The sequence below is a fragment of the Callospermophilus lateralis genome, chromosome 15, assembly GCF_048772815.1.
Source record: "Callospermophilus lateralis isolate mCalLat2 chromosome 15, mCalLat2.hap1, whole genome shotgun sequence".
NCBI classification, from domain to species: Eukaryota; Metazoa; Chordata; class Mammalia; order Rodentia; family Sciuridae; genus Callospermophilus; species Callospermophilus lateralis.
The window spans coordinates 57511695-57530572 of record NC_135319.1 but is presented as its reverse complement, the minus strand read 5'-3'; the positions used below and the strand labels follow the sequence as shown (position 1 = coordinate 57530572).

The 18878-nt window shown below is 40.3% G+C and overlaps 1 protein-coding gene across 2 annotated transcripts in view; it reads left to right on the top strand.

The window, feature by feature from the left end:
- Positions 1–6008: 6008 nt before the first annotated feature.
- The window catches only part of Lipa (lipase A, lysosomal acid type), a 32796-nt gene continuing 19926 nt past the window's right edge, over positions 6009–18878 (top strand). Inside the window, exons 1-4 of one of the 2 annotated variants that reach the window (XM_076835352.1) lie at positions 6072–6156; positions 7152–7327; positions 9028–9139; positions 10334–10451. In XM_076835352.1, the coding sequence (XP_076691467.1) occupies positions 9035–9139; positions 10334–10451 (223 nt within the window). In that variant the 5' untranslated portion in view covers positions 6072–6156; positions 7152–7327; positions 9028–9034. Of the gene's footprint in view, positions 6157–7151; positions 7328–9027; positions 9140–10333; positions 10452–18878 lie in introns of both variants that reach the window. The other variant, XM_076835353.1, reaches the window with a different exon arrangement.

Genomic DNA, 18878 nt, shown 5'->3' with positions numbered 1-18878 from the left:
ATTTTTCTTTTGGAAAATTTGGTACAATGGTGTGTGTGCCAAATGAGAGATAGTAACTATGTGCTTGCCCACAGAGAATACTGAAAATACTTATGTTCTCAGATATGTAAAACCAACAGATGAACTCCCATCCCTTTATCCCATCTTCCTTGATTCTAGCTTGGACAAGCAAAGATTTGGGTAATAAGAAGGGAAATGCCCAGAAAGAGGGGAAGAATAGATTACACATCCTTCCCATGACTGGACTCAATGTCATGTGGCACAGTGCTGACAAGGAGACCAAAGTAAATGTCTCCATGTGACTTCAATAACTTTAAAGGAAGACATGTGTTATCCTAAAAGAAGTTGGTTAGTCATATGAGCCTAAAGTTCCTAGGTGGTGCAGATATAGAAGGCCAGTGGACTACACTTTGAGGAGCAAGAGTCTTGCAGGTTTCCTCTTGGCAGGTTTTGGACAGGGCTTCTGTGGCAGAGCACAAGTATTGAGGCTAGAAGCCATTGGCTATTATAGTCAACCCTGACCATGTGGCAAGACAGAGCCAATTGAGCACCAAGATACTGTAATGCAAAGGACTATTTGTCTGCTTAATTACTGAGGAGTGCTTACAACATCTAGGACCTTGTTGCATTTAGATATCATGGTGCTCTTTGAGGAATACCCTGGATTTCATATGCTCTCTGGTTCAGCGCACAACCTCTGGAGTCAGGTTACCCAGAGAAAATCTTAGTTCCTCCCTGGACGGACTGTGTGACATTGTGCATGTTACTTGACGTTTCTTTACTTCCTTTAGTTCATCTTTGAAATAGGCATAGCAGTAGCATCTATCTCATTAAATTATTCTGAGGATTAGAACCACAGGCATTTGGACTCAAGCCATTATAAACACTATCCCAAACTTAAATACAAATATGGTTGTGTCTCAGTCCATTTTGCTACTCTAGCAGAATAACTGAGACTGCTGATTTATAAGGACCAGATTTATTTGGATTATGGTTCTGGAGACGGGGAACTCCAAGAGCATGGCATTGGCACTTGGGAAGAATCTTCCTGCAGCATTATTGTGTGGCAGAGGGACAAGCAGGCACACAAGGCAGAGGAACCCATTCCAGCAACACCTAATCCACTCTGGTGTTATAGGCATGAAAAATTCACAAGCAGAGCTTTCATGGAAAATGGGTACAATGGTGTGTACTAATCACTTCTTTAAGGTGACATTGTTGTGGTGATTCAATTTCAACATGAGCTTTGGTGGTTGTACACCATGCCTGCATCCAAACCTTGCCAGTCTAGGCTCTTCTTAGAGGTAGGATGACGTTCTGCTGGAGTGCAGGCCCCTGGTATGTGGCAGAAATGAGTGGGAGGGGTTGGCACTTCAAACAGCACCAGAGCTCTTGTTGAAGAGACTTTTCCTCAGGACATTGTTGTCATTCGAATGCAGTGAGGGCCCAGTTGCCATTTAGGTTTTTCAAGAGCAGTCAGAATTATATATTTTTATTTGTATGCTTCTGATTTTTAGCTGTTAGACACTGATTCACATTTCAAGAACACTCTGATGGCCCTGCTATGTTGGTAGATGATGCACAGCTGAAGGCCTTTGGGTATGACCTATGGGTTGGGCATCATGCCCAGTTACATTTGCATGGGAGGGCACTGAAGCCTTTGCCTCACTCATCAGCTCAAGGCTAGGTTTTTAGTGGGTGTCCACAAACATTGCCAATGAGAATGAAGGGCAATTATTACTCCAAATTAATGTGTGTTTCTTTATTTCAATAATTTCTAGAACTCTTCCAGTGCTTGGGGGTACCACTGCCAGCCACCATCACTTTTTAATGACAAGACTAACTGGAATGCTTGGAATAGAAGTAGCCCTTGCTTCTTCCTTCCCAGGTCAAAGCCTAGAGCATCCTGGATGCCAAAACTCCATCCATTCACCCCATGACAGCTCCTTCCCTTCTCTTTGTGACTTGTTTTACTGGGTAGTTTCAATTGCATATCCACAACCCTTTGATTTACTACAGTTTAAAAAGGAAAGGAAAGGAAACGAAAGGAAAGGAAAGGAAAGGAAAGGAAAGGAAAGGAAGGAAGGAAGGAAGGAAGGAAGGAAGGAAGGAAGGAAGGAAGAAGCAAACCTTTAAATTGCTTCCTGGGAAGCGGGACAGTCACTAAAATTATTGAACCCCTAGAGATAGGGTGCCTTTCCTGATGATTAACAATGTTGAGCATATTTCCACGTTTGTTATTCATAAATGTTATCTTCAGTATCTTCTTTGGTAAAGTGCTCAGTTTTTTGTTTTTTTTTAACTCCATCCCCAATCCTTTTTAAATTTTATTTTGGGACAGGGACTCATTAAGTTGCCCAGGCTGGCATCAAACTTGTGATCCTCCTGCCTCAACTTCCTGAGTAGCTGGGATTACAGGACCAGCCCTTGACTATTTTTGATTGAGTTTTAAGTCCTATTAAATTGTAAGGAGTACATATTATCATGTTATAAGTTTTTTTAAAAAAAACCAGCATGTTGAGATATAATCCACATACTATACAGTTCACTCATTAAAAGTGAGCAATTCAGTGTAATTTACAGAGTTGTACAACCATTGGCACAATTAATTTTAGAACATTTCATCCCCCCCAAAAGAACGCCCCCCACCCTCTAGCTGTCAACCTTTTTTTTTTTTTTTTTTGGTATTGAGGATTGAACCCAGGGCCATTTAACCACTGAGCCACATCCCTAGCCCTTTTTTGTATTTTATTTAGAGACAGGTTCTCACTGAGTTACTTAAAGCTTCACTAAGATGCTGAAACTGGCTTTGAACTTGTGATTCTACTGTCTCAGCCTCCCAAGCCTCTGGGATTACCCAGCTATCAATCAACCCACTTTCTGCCCTTGCTGCCACCATCCCTAGGCAACTACTAATCTATTTTCCATGTATACAGATTTGCCTGGCCTGGACATTTCATATAAATGGTGTAGTAGTCTTTCATGTCTGAATTTTTTTTTTCATTCAGCATACTGTTTTCAAGGTTCATCCATGTAGCTTGTATCAGACTTCACTTTTTAAAATTACAGAATAATATTCCATTGTACTGACACATCACAGCTTATCTACCCGTTCTTCAGTTGATGGATATAAGGTTGTTTCTACTTTTTTATTATGAGTAATACCCCCATGAATATTTTTACAAGTATTTATGTGCACATAATGTTTCATTTCTCAGTGGAATTTCTGGATCAAATAGCAGTTCTCTGTTTAGCATTTTAAGGAACTGCCAGGCTATTTCTCAAATTAGCCACATCATTTTACATTTCCATAAGCAGTGAGGGTTCAAATATCCACTCATCTGTACCAACTCTTGCTATTATGTATCTTTTTCATTATTGCCATGTTAGTGGGTAGAAAGTGGTATCTTGTAGCTATAAAGTATCCTTTGAAGTACAATTTTTGTATTTTGAAGATCTTTTTTTTTCTTTTATAGGTTATGCTTTTGTGTTGTATTTAAGAAATTGTGGACAAAATTCAAATTCCCTATGTATTTCTTTATTTTCTTTTTCCTGGAATGGGTACAGTTTTAGTTCTCAAATATATGTGTGTTCCATTTTGAGTCGACTTTTCTATAATATTTGAGGTTTTGCACATGGCTATCTAATTGTTTCAGAATCATTTATTACCTTGGTGAAAATCAAATGGAGGTTTATTCTAGTACTTTTATTTTCAAATTGTTTTAACCTAGTACAAATTTTGCTCCAATACTGAGTCAATGGCATTGTATGTTAAAAGATTTTCCCATCTGGCTGATTCCTTGGGGATTCACCCCCAAGAAAAATTCATCTTTCAGGTGGATGGTTCTTTCCCTCACCTGTAAAATGGGGCTATGGAGCTCCTGTTGAGGATTCACTGAGACGCTCCTTGTAAAGGGCTTAGTGCAGTGTCTGACACTTGGAATGTTGTTAAATCTGATGTTCATTTCTCAGTGCTCACTCACTCAAGCTATCATTGACAAATTCCCTGGGCTGATTATTTTCTTCCTTGAAAAAAAATTTTTTTCTGCCTAGTGTCAGGTATGACACTCAATTCTCCAATTGTCTTCTGTTGAATTTCTCTGTACATCTTTTGCTATTTAAACTTATTTTACAGGGGCACTCATCTAAGCTCACGGCCTAAAATTTTGTCTCTAAACTGAATATTCCCAAATTATATCTCTTGTCTGGAACTTGACTTTGAATGCTAACTTGTATATCCTGGTATCTACTTACCATCTATCTCCATGTGAATGTTTGCTGATCTTTGCCTTTTTTTCTCAGACTCATTCTCTTTCCTTCCCCTGCTCTATTCTGTGTCTCTGAAGGTGAAAGGGTCTGACCCTCACTGGTCCTCCTCTTCCTCCTCCTCCTCCTCTTCCTCCTCCTCCTCCTCTTTCTTCTTCTTCTTCTACAGCCCTTACACAATATCACAAAGCAAGTTTTTTTATTTTTTATTTTAGTTGTTGATACGTATTTATTTACTATATGTGGTGCTGAGAATTGAACTCAGTGCCTCACATATGTCAGGCAAGTGTGCTGCTACTAAACCACAATCCGAGCCCCTGGCTGCACTTCTTACACTCTTGCAGCAGTCAGCTTTAAGCTGTATTTGCTCTCTAGGAAAGACTAGTGGGAGATTGGTGGGCAGAAGGAAAGGAAAGCATGGTATTTCTGGCTTCCCTCTTTTGTCCTTGAGTAGTGCATCTGGCAGAGGCAGCAGCTCAACCTTTGGTTTCTAATGACAGTATCTCCTTACCCTAGTCCTTCCACTGTTGCTAATAATCTTTGCAATGCCTGCCCAAACTCTGGCTTCCTAGCCATTCCATTACCTATGCAACCATTTCCTGTGCTTGGAAAGCCTCAAGTGATTTCTTTTTCTGCTGTGGCTTCAGCTGGTAGAGTTCTCTAACAGGCATCTCAAAATCAACACATCTGAAACAAACTCTTGAATTCATTCTCAAGCTGCTCTTCTTGCACTTTGTCCATTTTAATTTATGGCACCCTATATCACTAATTGGAGTAGAGCCATCTTTGGCACTTTTCTTTTTCTCTTACCAATTGCTATCCAATCCACTAGCAATCCTGATGGCTTGACTTTATGAACATACCTAGAGTTGAGCATTTCTCTCCACCTCCACTGCCATCACCACCCTTGTTTAAGCCACAATATGTGCTCATCATTTTCTTCCTCTTTTAAAAAATCTTCAATAATAATAAAAATAAGATGTACAGAAAGACTACTTGGTAATCTGAGCTAACGTGGAGTGTATGATTTGTTTTTATTTATAGAGTTTATGTACTCCATCCCAGAGTGTTCTGTCCCCATCATCACGTGGCTCCCAACATGTTCTTTCGGATATTTGTTCTCCGATGTCACTTAGTCAGAGTCCCTTATGACTGTATATAGCATCTTTTTATATTATTATTATTATCATTATCTCTTTACCTTATTTTATTATTCTTCATGGCACTTACCACCACCTCATACATCATATAGTTATTTATTCATGGTGTTTCTTCCTATGAAGATATAGGTGGGAACTTTGGCTGCTATACTCCACGTTTTAACAATGCCTGGCATTTAGTAGGTACTCAATAAAACTTTCATCGAATGAAATGATTAGTAAACAAGATGTGCACAAATCATTTTCTTCCTCTTTTCAGAAATCTTTAATAATAATAAAAAATAAGATGTACAGAAAGACTATTTGGTAATCTGAGCTAATATGAAGTGCATAATTCATTTGTAGCGTCCACGAACTCCACACCGGGTGTGACGGGTGCCAGCCCTGTAGGAGTTCCGTGGCGGGGCAGGAGGCAGCGGCTGAGAGACCTGGCTGGCACGGCCGCGGGTAGAGCTGGGGATGCGGTGGGGCCTGGCGACCCACACGCGGCCGCCCCTGCGGCGCAACCTCCCACCGCGCATGCTCCTCTGGGGCCAGGCTCCTCGGCCGCTCGGAAGCGACCCGCCAGGGCCAGGGCGGAGTCGCCGGGGCACTTCCCGGTGACTGCTGCTCTGGTTGGCTGTGCTAATAGCCTGAGCGGGTACCCGCCTTCCCACCAGGGCCGCCTCGTACCCAGCGCCTGCAAGGAGACTCTGCGACCAGGAACAGCGGCCCGGGACGACAGCACCGGGTGAGTGCCGACCCCAGCTGAGCCGGGTGTGTGCGATTGCGGGTCCACGTGGGGGTTGGCGGCTGCCTGCGTCCACGGGCCTGGAGACGGGGTTCAGCGGCCCCGGGTACTGTGTCCCCGCGCGCCTGGGGCTCCCTGCTCGCCTCTCGGTGCATCTTAACCGGAGATGCCTGCGGGTTCCTTTTCTGCGGCGGGTGACCAGAGGCATCCCCCCACCTCCCCCGCCAGCAATCTGAATTAGGGGCTTTCCGGAGTGGCTCACTGGTCCTTGGGCTCGCTCCAATTTCCTGCACAGGCCGGGGTCTCCGGTCAGAGAATTTGCCCAGGTCCCCTATTCTGCAGAGACAGCTGAAATGCCTGGTGGCCAGCCCTCCTTCCCTCCCCTTATCTCCCCCAGGTAGCCTGCCCTATGGCGCTCGATTTGTTAGCCAAGTGAGTGGTCAAAAGCAGACTTGAGCATCAGTCCTGGTTAAAATTTGACCAATGGGCACTTTGTTTCCTATGCTGGTGTGACCCGAAGTTTCCTGAAAAGTGGACTTAAGGGTACTGCCATGGGGTTGTTAACTGGCGAGGCAGCCAAAGCTGTTTAAGGTCTGACACACTGCAACAGCTTAGCAGTTATTGTATTGCTTGCTCTTCCTAGAGAAGTAAATGACAAGTTGTATTGGGGTCTTTTCTTTTGCCCGTGAACCGTTGGACCGCCACATCCCATCATTCAAAACCTATATTGTGCCAATAATATGTGCTTGACATTTGGCTTGAGTCCTGGGGATACAAAGATAAATCAACTTTAATCTCTGCCCTCTTTCCTGGGGTGAAATGAAGGCAGGCTAGCGGGCAATTAACTGATTATTACAAAGTAAAAGGAACTGAGATAAAGGTGCTAGGAACCCAGAGTAGCACCCTGAGTTCAATCTAGAGGGTTTTTTGTTTGTTTATTTTTTTTTCTCTTTGAACTCAAACAATCTTTTCCTTGATTATAATTGCTCATTTAGAATGTTGAGAAATTAAGTGTTGTGGTGGGAAGAAAACTAACTGGGAGACACTGCATTGGAATAAACTTCAGCTGTCACCGTATGGAATGTCCCCTGATCTGCTGGTCCAGATTCTTTAGAAAAGATGCTATGTGGACAGCAGCTGCTGCCAGAAATCTTCTTTATTTTAAATTCTGGTAATACTTTTTTTTTCCTTCTTTTCATTCTACTCCTTAATGTGTAGTTGTAATGGAATGGGGAGGTCATATTTATGATAAAAGGTAGCCCTAGGATTAACAGCCCTTCCTAACTGCATAAAGAAAGATACACTTGTAATTAAAAGCAGTGGGCTTGTGTGTCAATGTAGACTCAAGATGTAACATTCCTTCCTAGAATTTTCAGGGTTCCCTATTGCTCAGAAAAATAACTCTAGGAGGAATTGCAACAGCAGAAGGGAATCAATTCACTTTTGCAATCTCCTAAGAACCAATTTCTTAAGACTTGTGGAATATTTGATTTAAACACAAGTCTTTTGAGGTATTATTGACACACAATAGCAGGGCATATTTAAATTGTAGAGATTTTACTTTTCACAAAGGCATTTACCTGTGATCCCATCAATAAATGGGATCCAAAATGTTCCTTGTGTACTCTCTTGGTAAAAATCCCTCCCTCCTGCCCCTGTTCTCCCCAGGTATTGGTCTGCTTTCTTTCAGTACAGATTAGATTTTATTTTCCAAAATTTATATGTATAGTATCAAACAATATTTATTTTCTTTCTGTCTTTCTCTTTTTTTTGAGGGGGGTGGGGTCTTTTTTATGCAGCATTATTTTGGCCACATTTTTGTGTATTTATTCTTTTATATTGTTAAGTAGTATTCATATTCCATAATTTGTTTATCCATTTGGAACATTTATGTTTTTCTAGTTTGGGGCTACTAACACACAAAGCTGCTGTAAACATTTATGTACAAGTTTTTGTATGGGCATATGCGTGTAGGTCTTTGTAAGTGATTGTATTTATTTTTTAAAAATGTAGGAAGCCTGGGCCTAGTCCCAACATTTCCTCTAACCATTGGGGAATCCTTAGGAGAATCAATCCCTTCACCTTTCCACCCTCTAGTCTTTGCTATGCTGTCATTTTGAGTCAGAAACTAGGATGAGCTTTGTTGATGGTTGCAGAGTTTCAGGAAAAAGAGGAGCTGGCTCACTCCTTTGTTCTCTGAAGACTCTCTTGTCTTTTGTTTTCATTTTTTCTCTCTTGAATGACAAATTTGAATCCTAACATAATTTGGGGACAAGAACAGAAGTGAATAGATAATGGGAGGTAAGAGCTAATGGTGACCAAACTTAAAAACATTTAAATCACAAACAGACAGAGAAAGGTGGAAAATCAATAGTTTCCAGAATTTTCATGGCACTCCTTTTTCTCATCCTGTCTACTTCTAAGTTCTGCCTCCTGCTGCCTCTCTCTCTCTAGGAACAATTTAACTTTGTGGTGAGGAGGCAAGTGATTGTGCTGGGTTCCAAAGGCCACATGTTATCTGGGGATGACATGCTGGAAGGGTTTTGTTGTTGTTGCTGTTTATTTGTATTTTTAAATATATTTTTTAGTTGTCAGTGGATCTTTATTTTTATTTTTTATTTATTTGCGGTGCTGAGAATCAAACCCAGCACGCCACACATGCCAGGCAAGTGCTCCACCACTGAGCCCTGTGTTGTTGTTAAAAAGATGTCGCCCTTTCTCCTTTCAGATACAGCTACAGTCATTTGCCTCATATTTATCTTTTACTTACCCTAAACCTGGTTCAGAATGTTCTCTGGGAACCTTGATCTACCAGCGCATTTTTGTGTAGTAAAATTTGGGCAAGTAACAATTAATTTTTTAAAAATACAGAGTGAAAATGCAGTTTTTGTGGTTGGTGGCCTGTTTCATCCTTGGGATCCTGCATTCCGAGGGGCCCAGAGGGAAGGTGGCAGCTGTGGATCCTGAAGCATACATGAATATAGTAAGTTTCTCAAAGTCACATACTTTTAAAATGCGACTTATGGTAACTGTTATTTCCTTAAATCCAGTTATGAGAACACAACGACATGAGACCACAACTGTAATGTCTTTATAACTCATTATATTTTTCTCTGAATCTTAGATTCTGTTTGCTAGACTGTTTCCAACAGGTGATATTTAGTTAATGAACCTAATGACTATTGCAAGAACATAATTTCTGAGTGCTAGTTTTAGAATATATTGAAAAAAAGATCATTGTGTAGAATGTTCAGGGAACATACTTAAATATAAAAGTCAAAGTATCTGAAAAAAATTTATTAGAAGAAATAAGCAAAAATAGTCCTTTGATTATTTAATGCATTTCAAAGTTTTTAATCTTAAGAAACCATCAAATATGGAAAAGCCTCATTTTGGCATAAAATATTGGAAAAATACATGCTAAAGTAAACAGCAATTTTAATATAGAAAATGCAGTGATCCAACTGGAGAATCAGATAACCCTAGAGACTGAGCAAAATTCATAGTAACCAAGAGAGTGTGGCCCTATAACAATAGGGTCTCAAGGTTAAGTTAAGTTCTTATCCCAATACTTTTCTTTTGCTTCCCTTTCTTTTAACAAATTTCTTCCCATAAGAATGATAAAATTAAATTCTTCCAAGTACTTATGGCAGAGAGGATAATAAGTACTTTTTATCACATTAATCTGTTAATTCATCCGTATTCCATTAAACTACTGTGCCCTTTGCAACTTTCCTTATGGAAAAGTGAATTTGATCATAATTTTAGTTAAAAATTCCTTGTTTTTTCAGCCTTTTTCCCCCTACTGCACCTTGACACTCTAGTGTCATTTTTTAGTTCATTGATAAAATTGGATTGTTTTATGCTTTATTTCCTAGGATTAGAACTCTTAAAACAAGCATGTAGAACATGCTAGGATTAGAACTCTTAAAACTAGCATGTAGAACATGCTAGAATGATGAAACTGAAGCTGAACCCAACACCTGTGGCCATGAGAATTTACTCTCATGATGGAATTTTGACTTTAGAGTGAGCAGACTCATATGTGGGTAACAATTGATTTCTTAAATAAAGCCTGGGATATGTTGTTGATGTATTGTCTTCTCCTTTGCCTGTTAATGTGGGAGATTGCCTCAGATTCTGACCATAGAATGCCCTTTGTCCTTTCTCTTACCAGAGTGAAATCATCACTTACTGGGGATTCCCTGCTGAGGAACACCTAGTTGAGACAGAAGATGGGTATATTCTGTGCCTTTACCGAATCCCTCATGGGAGGAAGAACCATTTTGACAAAGGTATGGGTGTTTTCTGAAGCGAGAAGAGCTCTTAAAAGTAATAACATTGCTGGAATTTGGCTTTAGTGTCAGTAACCAAGTTCATATTTAACTGGGTGAGTTTTAGGCCAAAGTATTAAATGTATCATGTTTATTTAAGGCATAAAAAATGATTTTTAAAGAAGTAAGGATGACTCAACTAATTTCATATTTTGCTTAAAGGTTCACAGATCAAAGTCCTTTGAGGATATAATGAAATGTCTCCTTTTTTTGTCTTATAAGGAAGCATCTTATTTAATGAAATATTTTGAGTATTAAGTAGAATGAATTCACATAGTTCAAAAATCAAAGAGAATAAAAAGACACACAGTGAAGTACCTCCCTCCTATCTCATTCCTCATTTCTCAATTTTTTATGTATGTTTCTAAAATCTCTTTAACATTTTCTGTTTATAAAAATTTTCTTTAGAAATGAGGGTTTAGATTAAGATAATTGGGTAACTATCTCTTCTTTGACAGAAGTTTTATGTGGGGAGGCACATTCTTTACCTCATTTTCTTCCCAAATTGTTAAAATAAACTTAAAAGCCTTTTGTGTTAACATGAGCTTTGTATCTCTATGTGCTTTGTTTATTCTTAATCTAATGTTATTTACCTATTTTTTTCCTCCCATAAATTCTAGCTAGAATAAGGCATTTAATAATGCTTAAGTGACTGTGAATAAATGTAATGTTCTTTTTGAAATTCAATTTCTTACTCTCAAAAATTTTTAGAGTTTGTTGCTACAGGGTATTAAGCTTTCTTTTTATAAATGTGGTAAAGAACCAGTGATGAACTGCAGTGGGGGCTTCTCATTTTCCTCTGCTCGGAACACACAAAGCATAAGTTTTATGCCAGAGTGAGCATATGATCTTGGTTTTCATCCCTTTTTTATTTCCTTTTAAAGAACAATCGTCTATACTAATATTCATATCCCATATAAAGAAAATATATATGGATTTTTTCCCCTCTTAAAATTAGCTGACAAATATAACGTAAGTCATTGTTAAAAAGTGTAGAAACTTCAGTCAGACACACTGAGAGAATGTATTTCCTCTTGTCTTTCTGTGTCCACCTCCTGGCTTTTCTTTCCATCCACACAGGACTCTCTGCCCAAGGTGTATGTATCACACTTGCAGGTGAAGGTGTGGTGCCCTGGAAAACAAATAAAGCAAACATGAGTCTTGATAGAAAGGAAGGAAGAAGTGTCAGGTGATCTTAGTGCCAGAGTCGGGTCTGCCCCTGACCGCTCATGTGCTTTACCTCTGTGTGTCTGGGAGTCCTCCTCTGTAACAACAGTTGATTGACTGGGATAATCTCACAGTTCCTATTTAATTGTTATCACCCTCTGGTTCTCTGGGTTATATTTTTTTACTCTTTTTTTTGTGGGGGTAGGGGTGTTGGTAGATGGGGAAGTGGGTACTTTTGGTCTTCAGAATAGGGAACATAGGCCAAAAGTGCTCTAAGCTAAGTGTGGCCATAACATTAGATCCCCATCTTCTTTCTCTTTTCTGATGAGGTCCCCCCTCCCCAACAAAGGATCACTGACATGGATATCATGCTTGCTGTGAGCTAAACTCAAAAGGAACTTTTCAGGGAAATCTGTGTTGAAGAACTCAGTTCTCTAAAGGAATGTTGATCTTCCTAAGAACTGAATAGGTACTTTTGAGATTTGCTGGCCCAAGACAAAACATGGGGCAGAGGCTCTTACTGTCTTTCATGTCTATTCAAGAGCAGTGTTTGTTTCTAGTGTTGTTTCTTTGGTTCATTAAAAAGCAAAATAGACAAAAAACAAAACAAACAACACACACACAAAAAAAACATAAGCTTCTTAGACCCAAAACAGAACTCTTCTATTGCATGTCACTTCTGACTTCCTGTTAATAGCACCATTACCCTTCCAGAGACCTAGATTGGAAACTGCAGAATCATTCTCAATGACCATCTTCAAGCAGCTGTCAGGTCCTCTCTGAGCCACCCATGCTACATCCCATCAGTTCATCACTTTCTTGCTTTTCCTGACCACACCTTAAGTTCTTGTTGCCATTTAACTGGGCACCCCTAAATAAGCTCAGAAGCCAAGAGAGGCCCAAGTGACTTCCATTTTCAAGTCCCCATATATTAAAGCAAAGAAAGAATTTCAAAATGGAAATGTGGAAATTTAGTATGATTTAAGAAATAAATGCTTTTAATATCCACAGAATAATGCTATACATCTGTACTATTTACAAGTAATTACAAGATATGTTAAAACATTATTCACTTTTTGGAACCCCATTCTTTGTGGCACATGAGTTTTCAGCTAAATGGTGAACATCTTTCAATTCTGTTATGGACTCCTCTGGTAGTGTGCATATCCTCACCCTGTTCTCATCTATCTTACATGGCTTTATAGGATGAAGTTACTTAAAGCCCAACTATAATTATGTGTTTTTGCTAAGTGATAATCTTCAGGGATCTAATGGGTGAAGACACACACCTTAATATTCTTCATGGCCATTATCTGTAACTTTCACCTCCATCCTACATGATGGTGGTCCTTGGTTGGCTACTTGGAGTATTTGTGTGTTGTTTTCCACCGTTTGCTATTTGCTAATTCTTAAAGGAACTGAAATTCAGAAATTAATCATTTATGAGGAAGTGATTCTATTTTCCATCGGCTCAGCCTCTTTTAGAAAGTCATAGGACTAAAAAAATCTCAGGTTTCTGCTTGGGTGCTCTGATTCAGTGAGCTTCTGATTTTAACATACTCCCCTGGTAGATCTGAACGTATCTAGACCTTTGTGTTCTAGGACAGCAACCTCGCTTTGTCGAGTGAGACAGCCAGGCTCAAAAGGCAAAAGAGATTTGTCTCAGGTCAAAGGGTAATCTGCCTTCTAGTCTGACTACAAATTCAGAGTTCCTTAATTTGAGAATGAAGCCTTATGTAATCAGTATTGAGCAAGTTGATCCCATGATAGTCATAATATGTATTTTATTTAGCTAAAACAAGTAAATTCTGGTTGAATACTCAGCTACGACTGAATATTAAGGAAGGTATATATCTTAACCCATTAGACCCTTGCATTGTTTATTTTTAATTGGAGCATTAAAAATAAAATACATTAAACAGCAACAGGGACATGGATTACTCATTTCCTAATTGGGAAATCAGCCAATCAAAGAAAGCACCAGAATGGCACATGTGTCTCTGAGAAGTTATGTATCTGATGGCCCAGTGGGTGAAGTGGCATTCTGGACACTAAGGACCTGGAATAACTACGGCAGCATGCAGGAACAGGCCTCTCAACTATGGCCTATGCAGACTCTTCAGGGGTTGTCCATTGAGCTTTTTGAGTCATCCATGAAAATTCACAGCATGGCTTATGAGTTAAGTTTTTGGAAGGGAAGGCCATCACCCTGTGTTCTGCTTTTCTTGTTTATTTTAGGATGCTGGATGGTTTCTGGATTTTTTTCCTTCCTTGCAGAAACTCTTCCCTCCTAAAGAATCCATTTTTAAAAAATAAATTCTCTAAGAAACTACATGTAGGCCTTGATTATCTGGTGTGTAATTCCTTGCCTGCAGGGACATTGAACAGATGTGAGTTCATTAATCAGTGCCTGAGCTTGGTGACTAGAGTTGAGCTCATGCCCCGGCCCGCCAAGGCCTCTGATGTGCATTGGATAGGGACGTGAATTCAGATCTTTTGCCTAATGGGGAAATATACCTCGGTGTCAGCTGCACTGTTTGTCTCATATACCCAGGTTGGAGCTGGAATAGCAGAGGGTCAGGGTAGAACAGAAGACTGTATGCTCCTCCCTCCCCGAGCCCTCTTCGTCTTCCTGGCCAAGTGCTAAATGTCACTTGTCAGGAGGATTTCCCCAGCTGCTCAAACCAGGTCAAGCCCTTGGGCTACATATTCTGAGTTCTCTGTGTTTCTTTCATATTAGTTAAGACAATAAACTCAACTTAGATAGGCAATCAATAATGTCTATAATCTTTGTCTTCCCTAATAGACTATGAGCTCATGGAGGCTGAAATCTTTTCTGACTAATTTGCTTGTTAATTGGTCCAACCCAAGGCCTCATCTGTGCATGAACCCTCCTGCAGCCTTCCTAGGACTGGATAAAACAAAGTATTGAGACTTCATAGTATCATTGCTCTAGGCCACATTTGGATTAAGGATTCCCTACCTCTAAGCTCCAAATAATTTGTGGGTTTATTATGGTGAATAAAACTGGGGAAGCTATATTGCCTCATGGTTAAGTATGAGTATATTAAAACTTATTAATTAATATGAGTACATTAAAACTGCTAGCCCTTGGCTTGAATTTTGGTTCTACTACCTTAACTAGCTATGTGACTTAGTAGCTCCTTACTTTGGGTTAATGAAAGTCTGTTCTTCCCCCACTTTTTTTGTGGTGCTGGAGAACTAATCAAGAGCCTCATGCCTTCTAGGCATATCCTATACCTGTCAGAGTGGCCCAGGGACTTGGGGTTGGTCCAGAGCAGAGGGTCTATCTTGCTGGGTATTAAACTTTTCTGAATTGCTTAGTGGTATGGACCATACTGGGAAGTATAAAATGAGGGACAATACTGATTTTGCATCACTCAGTATGAAGTAGTGGGAATGTGTGTATACCTTATCCAAAGTTCTTGTTGCCATTTTTTTCTAGAACTTGCCATTGCAGAGAAAGAAGGCTCCCTCTTGTGAGATATGCAGGCTTCTCTCAAATTAGCAAGGAGCTAGGCTGACCCTCTGGGGTGGGGGAACCAATAAGCCTTGGCTGTCAGGCTGGGGAGAGCCTTATGGTCCTGGGGCAAGGCAAAGACTTAGCTCCTCAGGCACACCCAAGAAATCAACTTGGAAGGTAGAATTCTGGGCCTTATTTGAGAACCTTAGGGATGGACCTCAGGGAATTGAATGGATTACAAGCTCCCCAGGATAGTTTGATGAGCAGCCAGGTTTAGGAGTCACTGGGTAGACCCTGAATAAATGCATATCCATAAAATACTGCAAGCAATTTCATAAAGGAGTTTGGGGATTCTCTGAAACCCATACATGGGCATGTTAGAACTTAAGAACTCTGAGGTAGATGGAAGCAAGGCTAAAAGGATTCTTGAAATTAATCTTGAAAATAATCATATCCCTCCCAGCCTCACCTTCCCCAAGGAGTCTATCAGCGAGTGGTGAAAGTCAAGCACGGGAGCCATGCTGCTTTCTGTGGTATCCTGGCTCCCCTATTGCTGCCCCTGGGACTGTGGCCAGTGTCCTTAGCCGCACTGTGCCTCAGAGTCCTCATATGAAAAATGAGGATAAGGGCTAGTTGCTGACTACATTAGAGTTCTGTGACTGCTTTAACAAATTACCACTAACAGTGTGGCTTAAAACAACAGTCCCCTCCCCACCCCACCCCACCCCTGCCTCCAGTGTGGAGATTGAATGCTGGTGTGCTTTACCATTTAGCTACTTTCCCAGCCCTTTTTATTTTTTTTTTTAGTTTGAGACAGAGTCTCCCTAAGTTGTGAGATTCTTGCTAATTTTTTGGCCAGGCTGGTCATGAACTTGAAATCCCCTCCTGAGTAGCTGGGACTTCAGCCATCTGCCACTGTGCCTGGTATCAGTTTTGTTTTTGTTTGTTTGCTTTATTCTACAGTTCTAAAGGTCAGGGTGTTGGCAGGGTGCTGTTTCTTCTGGAGCCTCCAGAGGAAGATGGGTTTTCATTGCCTTCTCCAGCTTCCAGAGGCTGCCTGCATTCCTTGGCTCCTAGGCCCTTGCTCCATCTTCAAAGCCAGAAGTCTGCACCTTCCAATCCCTCTTTCCTTCCAGCCCTGTCTCCCTTTGATAAGGACCCTTGTGGTTACATTGGGCCTCCCTGGATAATACATGGAGATAGCCCCATCTCAAGATCCTTACCATATCTGCAAAATCCCTTTTGCCTGCTAAGGGAATATATTCTCATGTTTGGGGAGGGATGTGGCCATCTTTGGGGGTCCATTATTCTACCCATATCAACTCAGCTGTTAGGTGACTTATGTGAGATAATGCATATAAAGTGACTTATCTGAGATAATGCAAATAAAGATAATACTTACAACACATGATTGACCCTTGCTGTAATTATGATTATATCTCCACTTCATCTTATCTTTCCTCACTGTGCTTGTGTTCTAATGATGTTTACTTCATTTATGTATTTTTATTATCAGGGACTATTATTTCTTGAGCTTTTCCATGAATACCCATACTTCAGAGAAGTTAAGGAAGTCTTATTAGGGTTTCATGGCTGGTGAGAACTAGGGGCTGATTCATGCTAACACCCTCAACTTTGGCCTCCTTCCTCCTTGTTCTGCGTTCTAGCCCCAGGCCAGGCTGTTCTTTCACAAATGTTTTAGATGGAAGTGGAGTCCATCAGGACTCAATGTCATGGCAGAGAAGGTCATTGCCTTGGAGGGGAGAGGAACTTCCCTATCCACCAGGTCATCTTCCTCCTGTGGGACCACATCCAGTTTCAGAGCCCAAGTAATCCTTCCTCACTTCCATTGGATGTCACGGCCTCATCAAATGAGCAGCACTGTGATGAATCACTACCCTGCTGCTTCTCTTAGCCACCCTGGTGCTGCTTAGGCGACCATAATGAAATCACTGGCCCCAGCTCTCCTAGAGCCAACTGCACTTTAATGATGAGTGAATTTTTGTGATTGTTATTGTCACTTATTTAGAAGTTTGTAATTTCAAAATACCTTCTCTCTCTCTCTCTCTCTCTCTCTCTCTCTCTCTCTCTCTCTCTCTCTCTCTCTCTTTCTCTCTTCCCTACACTGGATTTGGATCTTCCTCACTGAAGGCAGGGAGCCTGCCCATAAGATTCCGTGTCCACCACAGTGCTTTGAGCATAGAACTTTCATAGCAAACTTCATCTTATTAATGTAGCATTAAGATGAACGTTTAAAGGGAAATAAATAAATAAAGCAACTGTTTTATTTGCTTTCTATTGTCTTCACCCAGGAAGAATGTCAGATGTGTGGACCTGAGAGTGCAGAGGCCTGCAATTTTGTGATTAGTAAATCTTAGGAGTCATTTGCAATGTTGGTTTGGAGTCCTATTATTTTAACTACACGGGGGAGTAGTACCCCTGTGCTATCACAGATCCAGGGCATGCTGTTGATGTTGTCATGGGTGTGAACAATGCCTCCTGGAGCTGACTGCCAAGACCACCTTACATCAAAGGAACTATCATTTAAAAACAATTTATTAATTGCCAAATACTGTTGGCCTTCCATATTTGTAGGGTTTGCATCCGTGGATTCAGCCAACCAAAGATTGTGTCTATACTTAACACAGTTATTTTTCATTATTCCCTAAACAATACAACGAAACAACTATTTACAAAGTATTTACATTGTATTAATTATAAGTTATCTAGAGCTAATTTAAAGTGTGTAGGAAGATATATGTGTAGGTTATATGTGTACCCTGTGCTATTGTATATAAGGGACTTAAATGTCCACAGTTTTTGGCATCTGCCCAAGGAGTCCTGGATCCAATATGCAGTAGACACCCAGGAACCACTACATATATTAGGACATGAGCAGAAGTAAAAATGTTCCAAATCACTTTCAGTCTTGTCATCCTGACGAATCATCCTTCCTATTTTTCCTTGATATTTTAAACTCCTTCTCATAGACCTATGTTATTTTTGCATAGCTGTAGTTAGTCTGTAATTTTGTATCTTTTTTGTATCTTGTCTTTTTTTTTCTTTTAATGTTATAAGCTTCTCTGTGCCATCACAGTCCCTGTCATTGTTGATGGCTTAATGATTGTACCATGTGGATTGCAATTAATTATTCATCTGCTTGACAATTAGCTTATTTCCAGTGATTCACTGTTATAAAAGATGAGCAGAAGCAAAGGGAGCTCCCATTTGTTCATTTTGACCTCTGTGTCAGTCCCTGTGCTTGACAATGACCTCATTTATTCCTGTTAATTATTTATGGAACATAGACTGGTTAAGCAGATTAGTAATATGAACTGATGTATTTGAACTCTTACTGTGTGTCAGACACTTTGCTAAGAACTTCTCATATAATATCTACATCACATTACTCCCTAGAAGGTACATATTAACATTTCCAGTTGGCAGGGATGACCTAAGTTTCAAGGAATGTTTAAATACCTTGCCTAATGTACCACATTAGAACTGGGAAAGGACAGATTTGAACCCAGGTTTGTTTGACTCTAAAATTCACAGTCAATTCTGTGAGGTTGGTGTTTTTTCCCTCCTGCTTTTCTTCTCTGCTGTGTCCCCAGTGCTGGCACATGGTTGGTGATGAAAAAAAGTTTGTATGAGGAGTGACTGAATGGTCTCAGCACCATAAATGGGTTGAAATCAGGTTTCTTTTGCTCCCAAGTCTATGCTGTCTCAGTTACCAA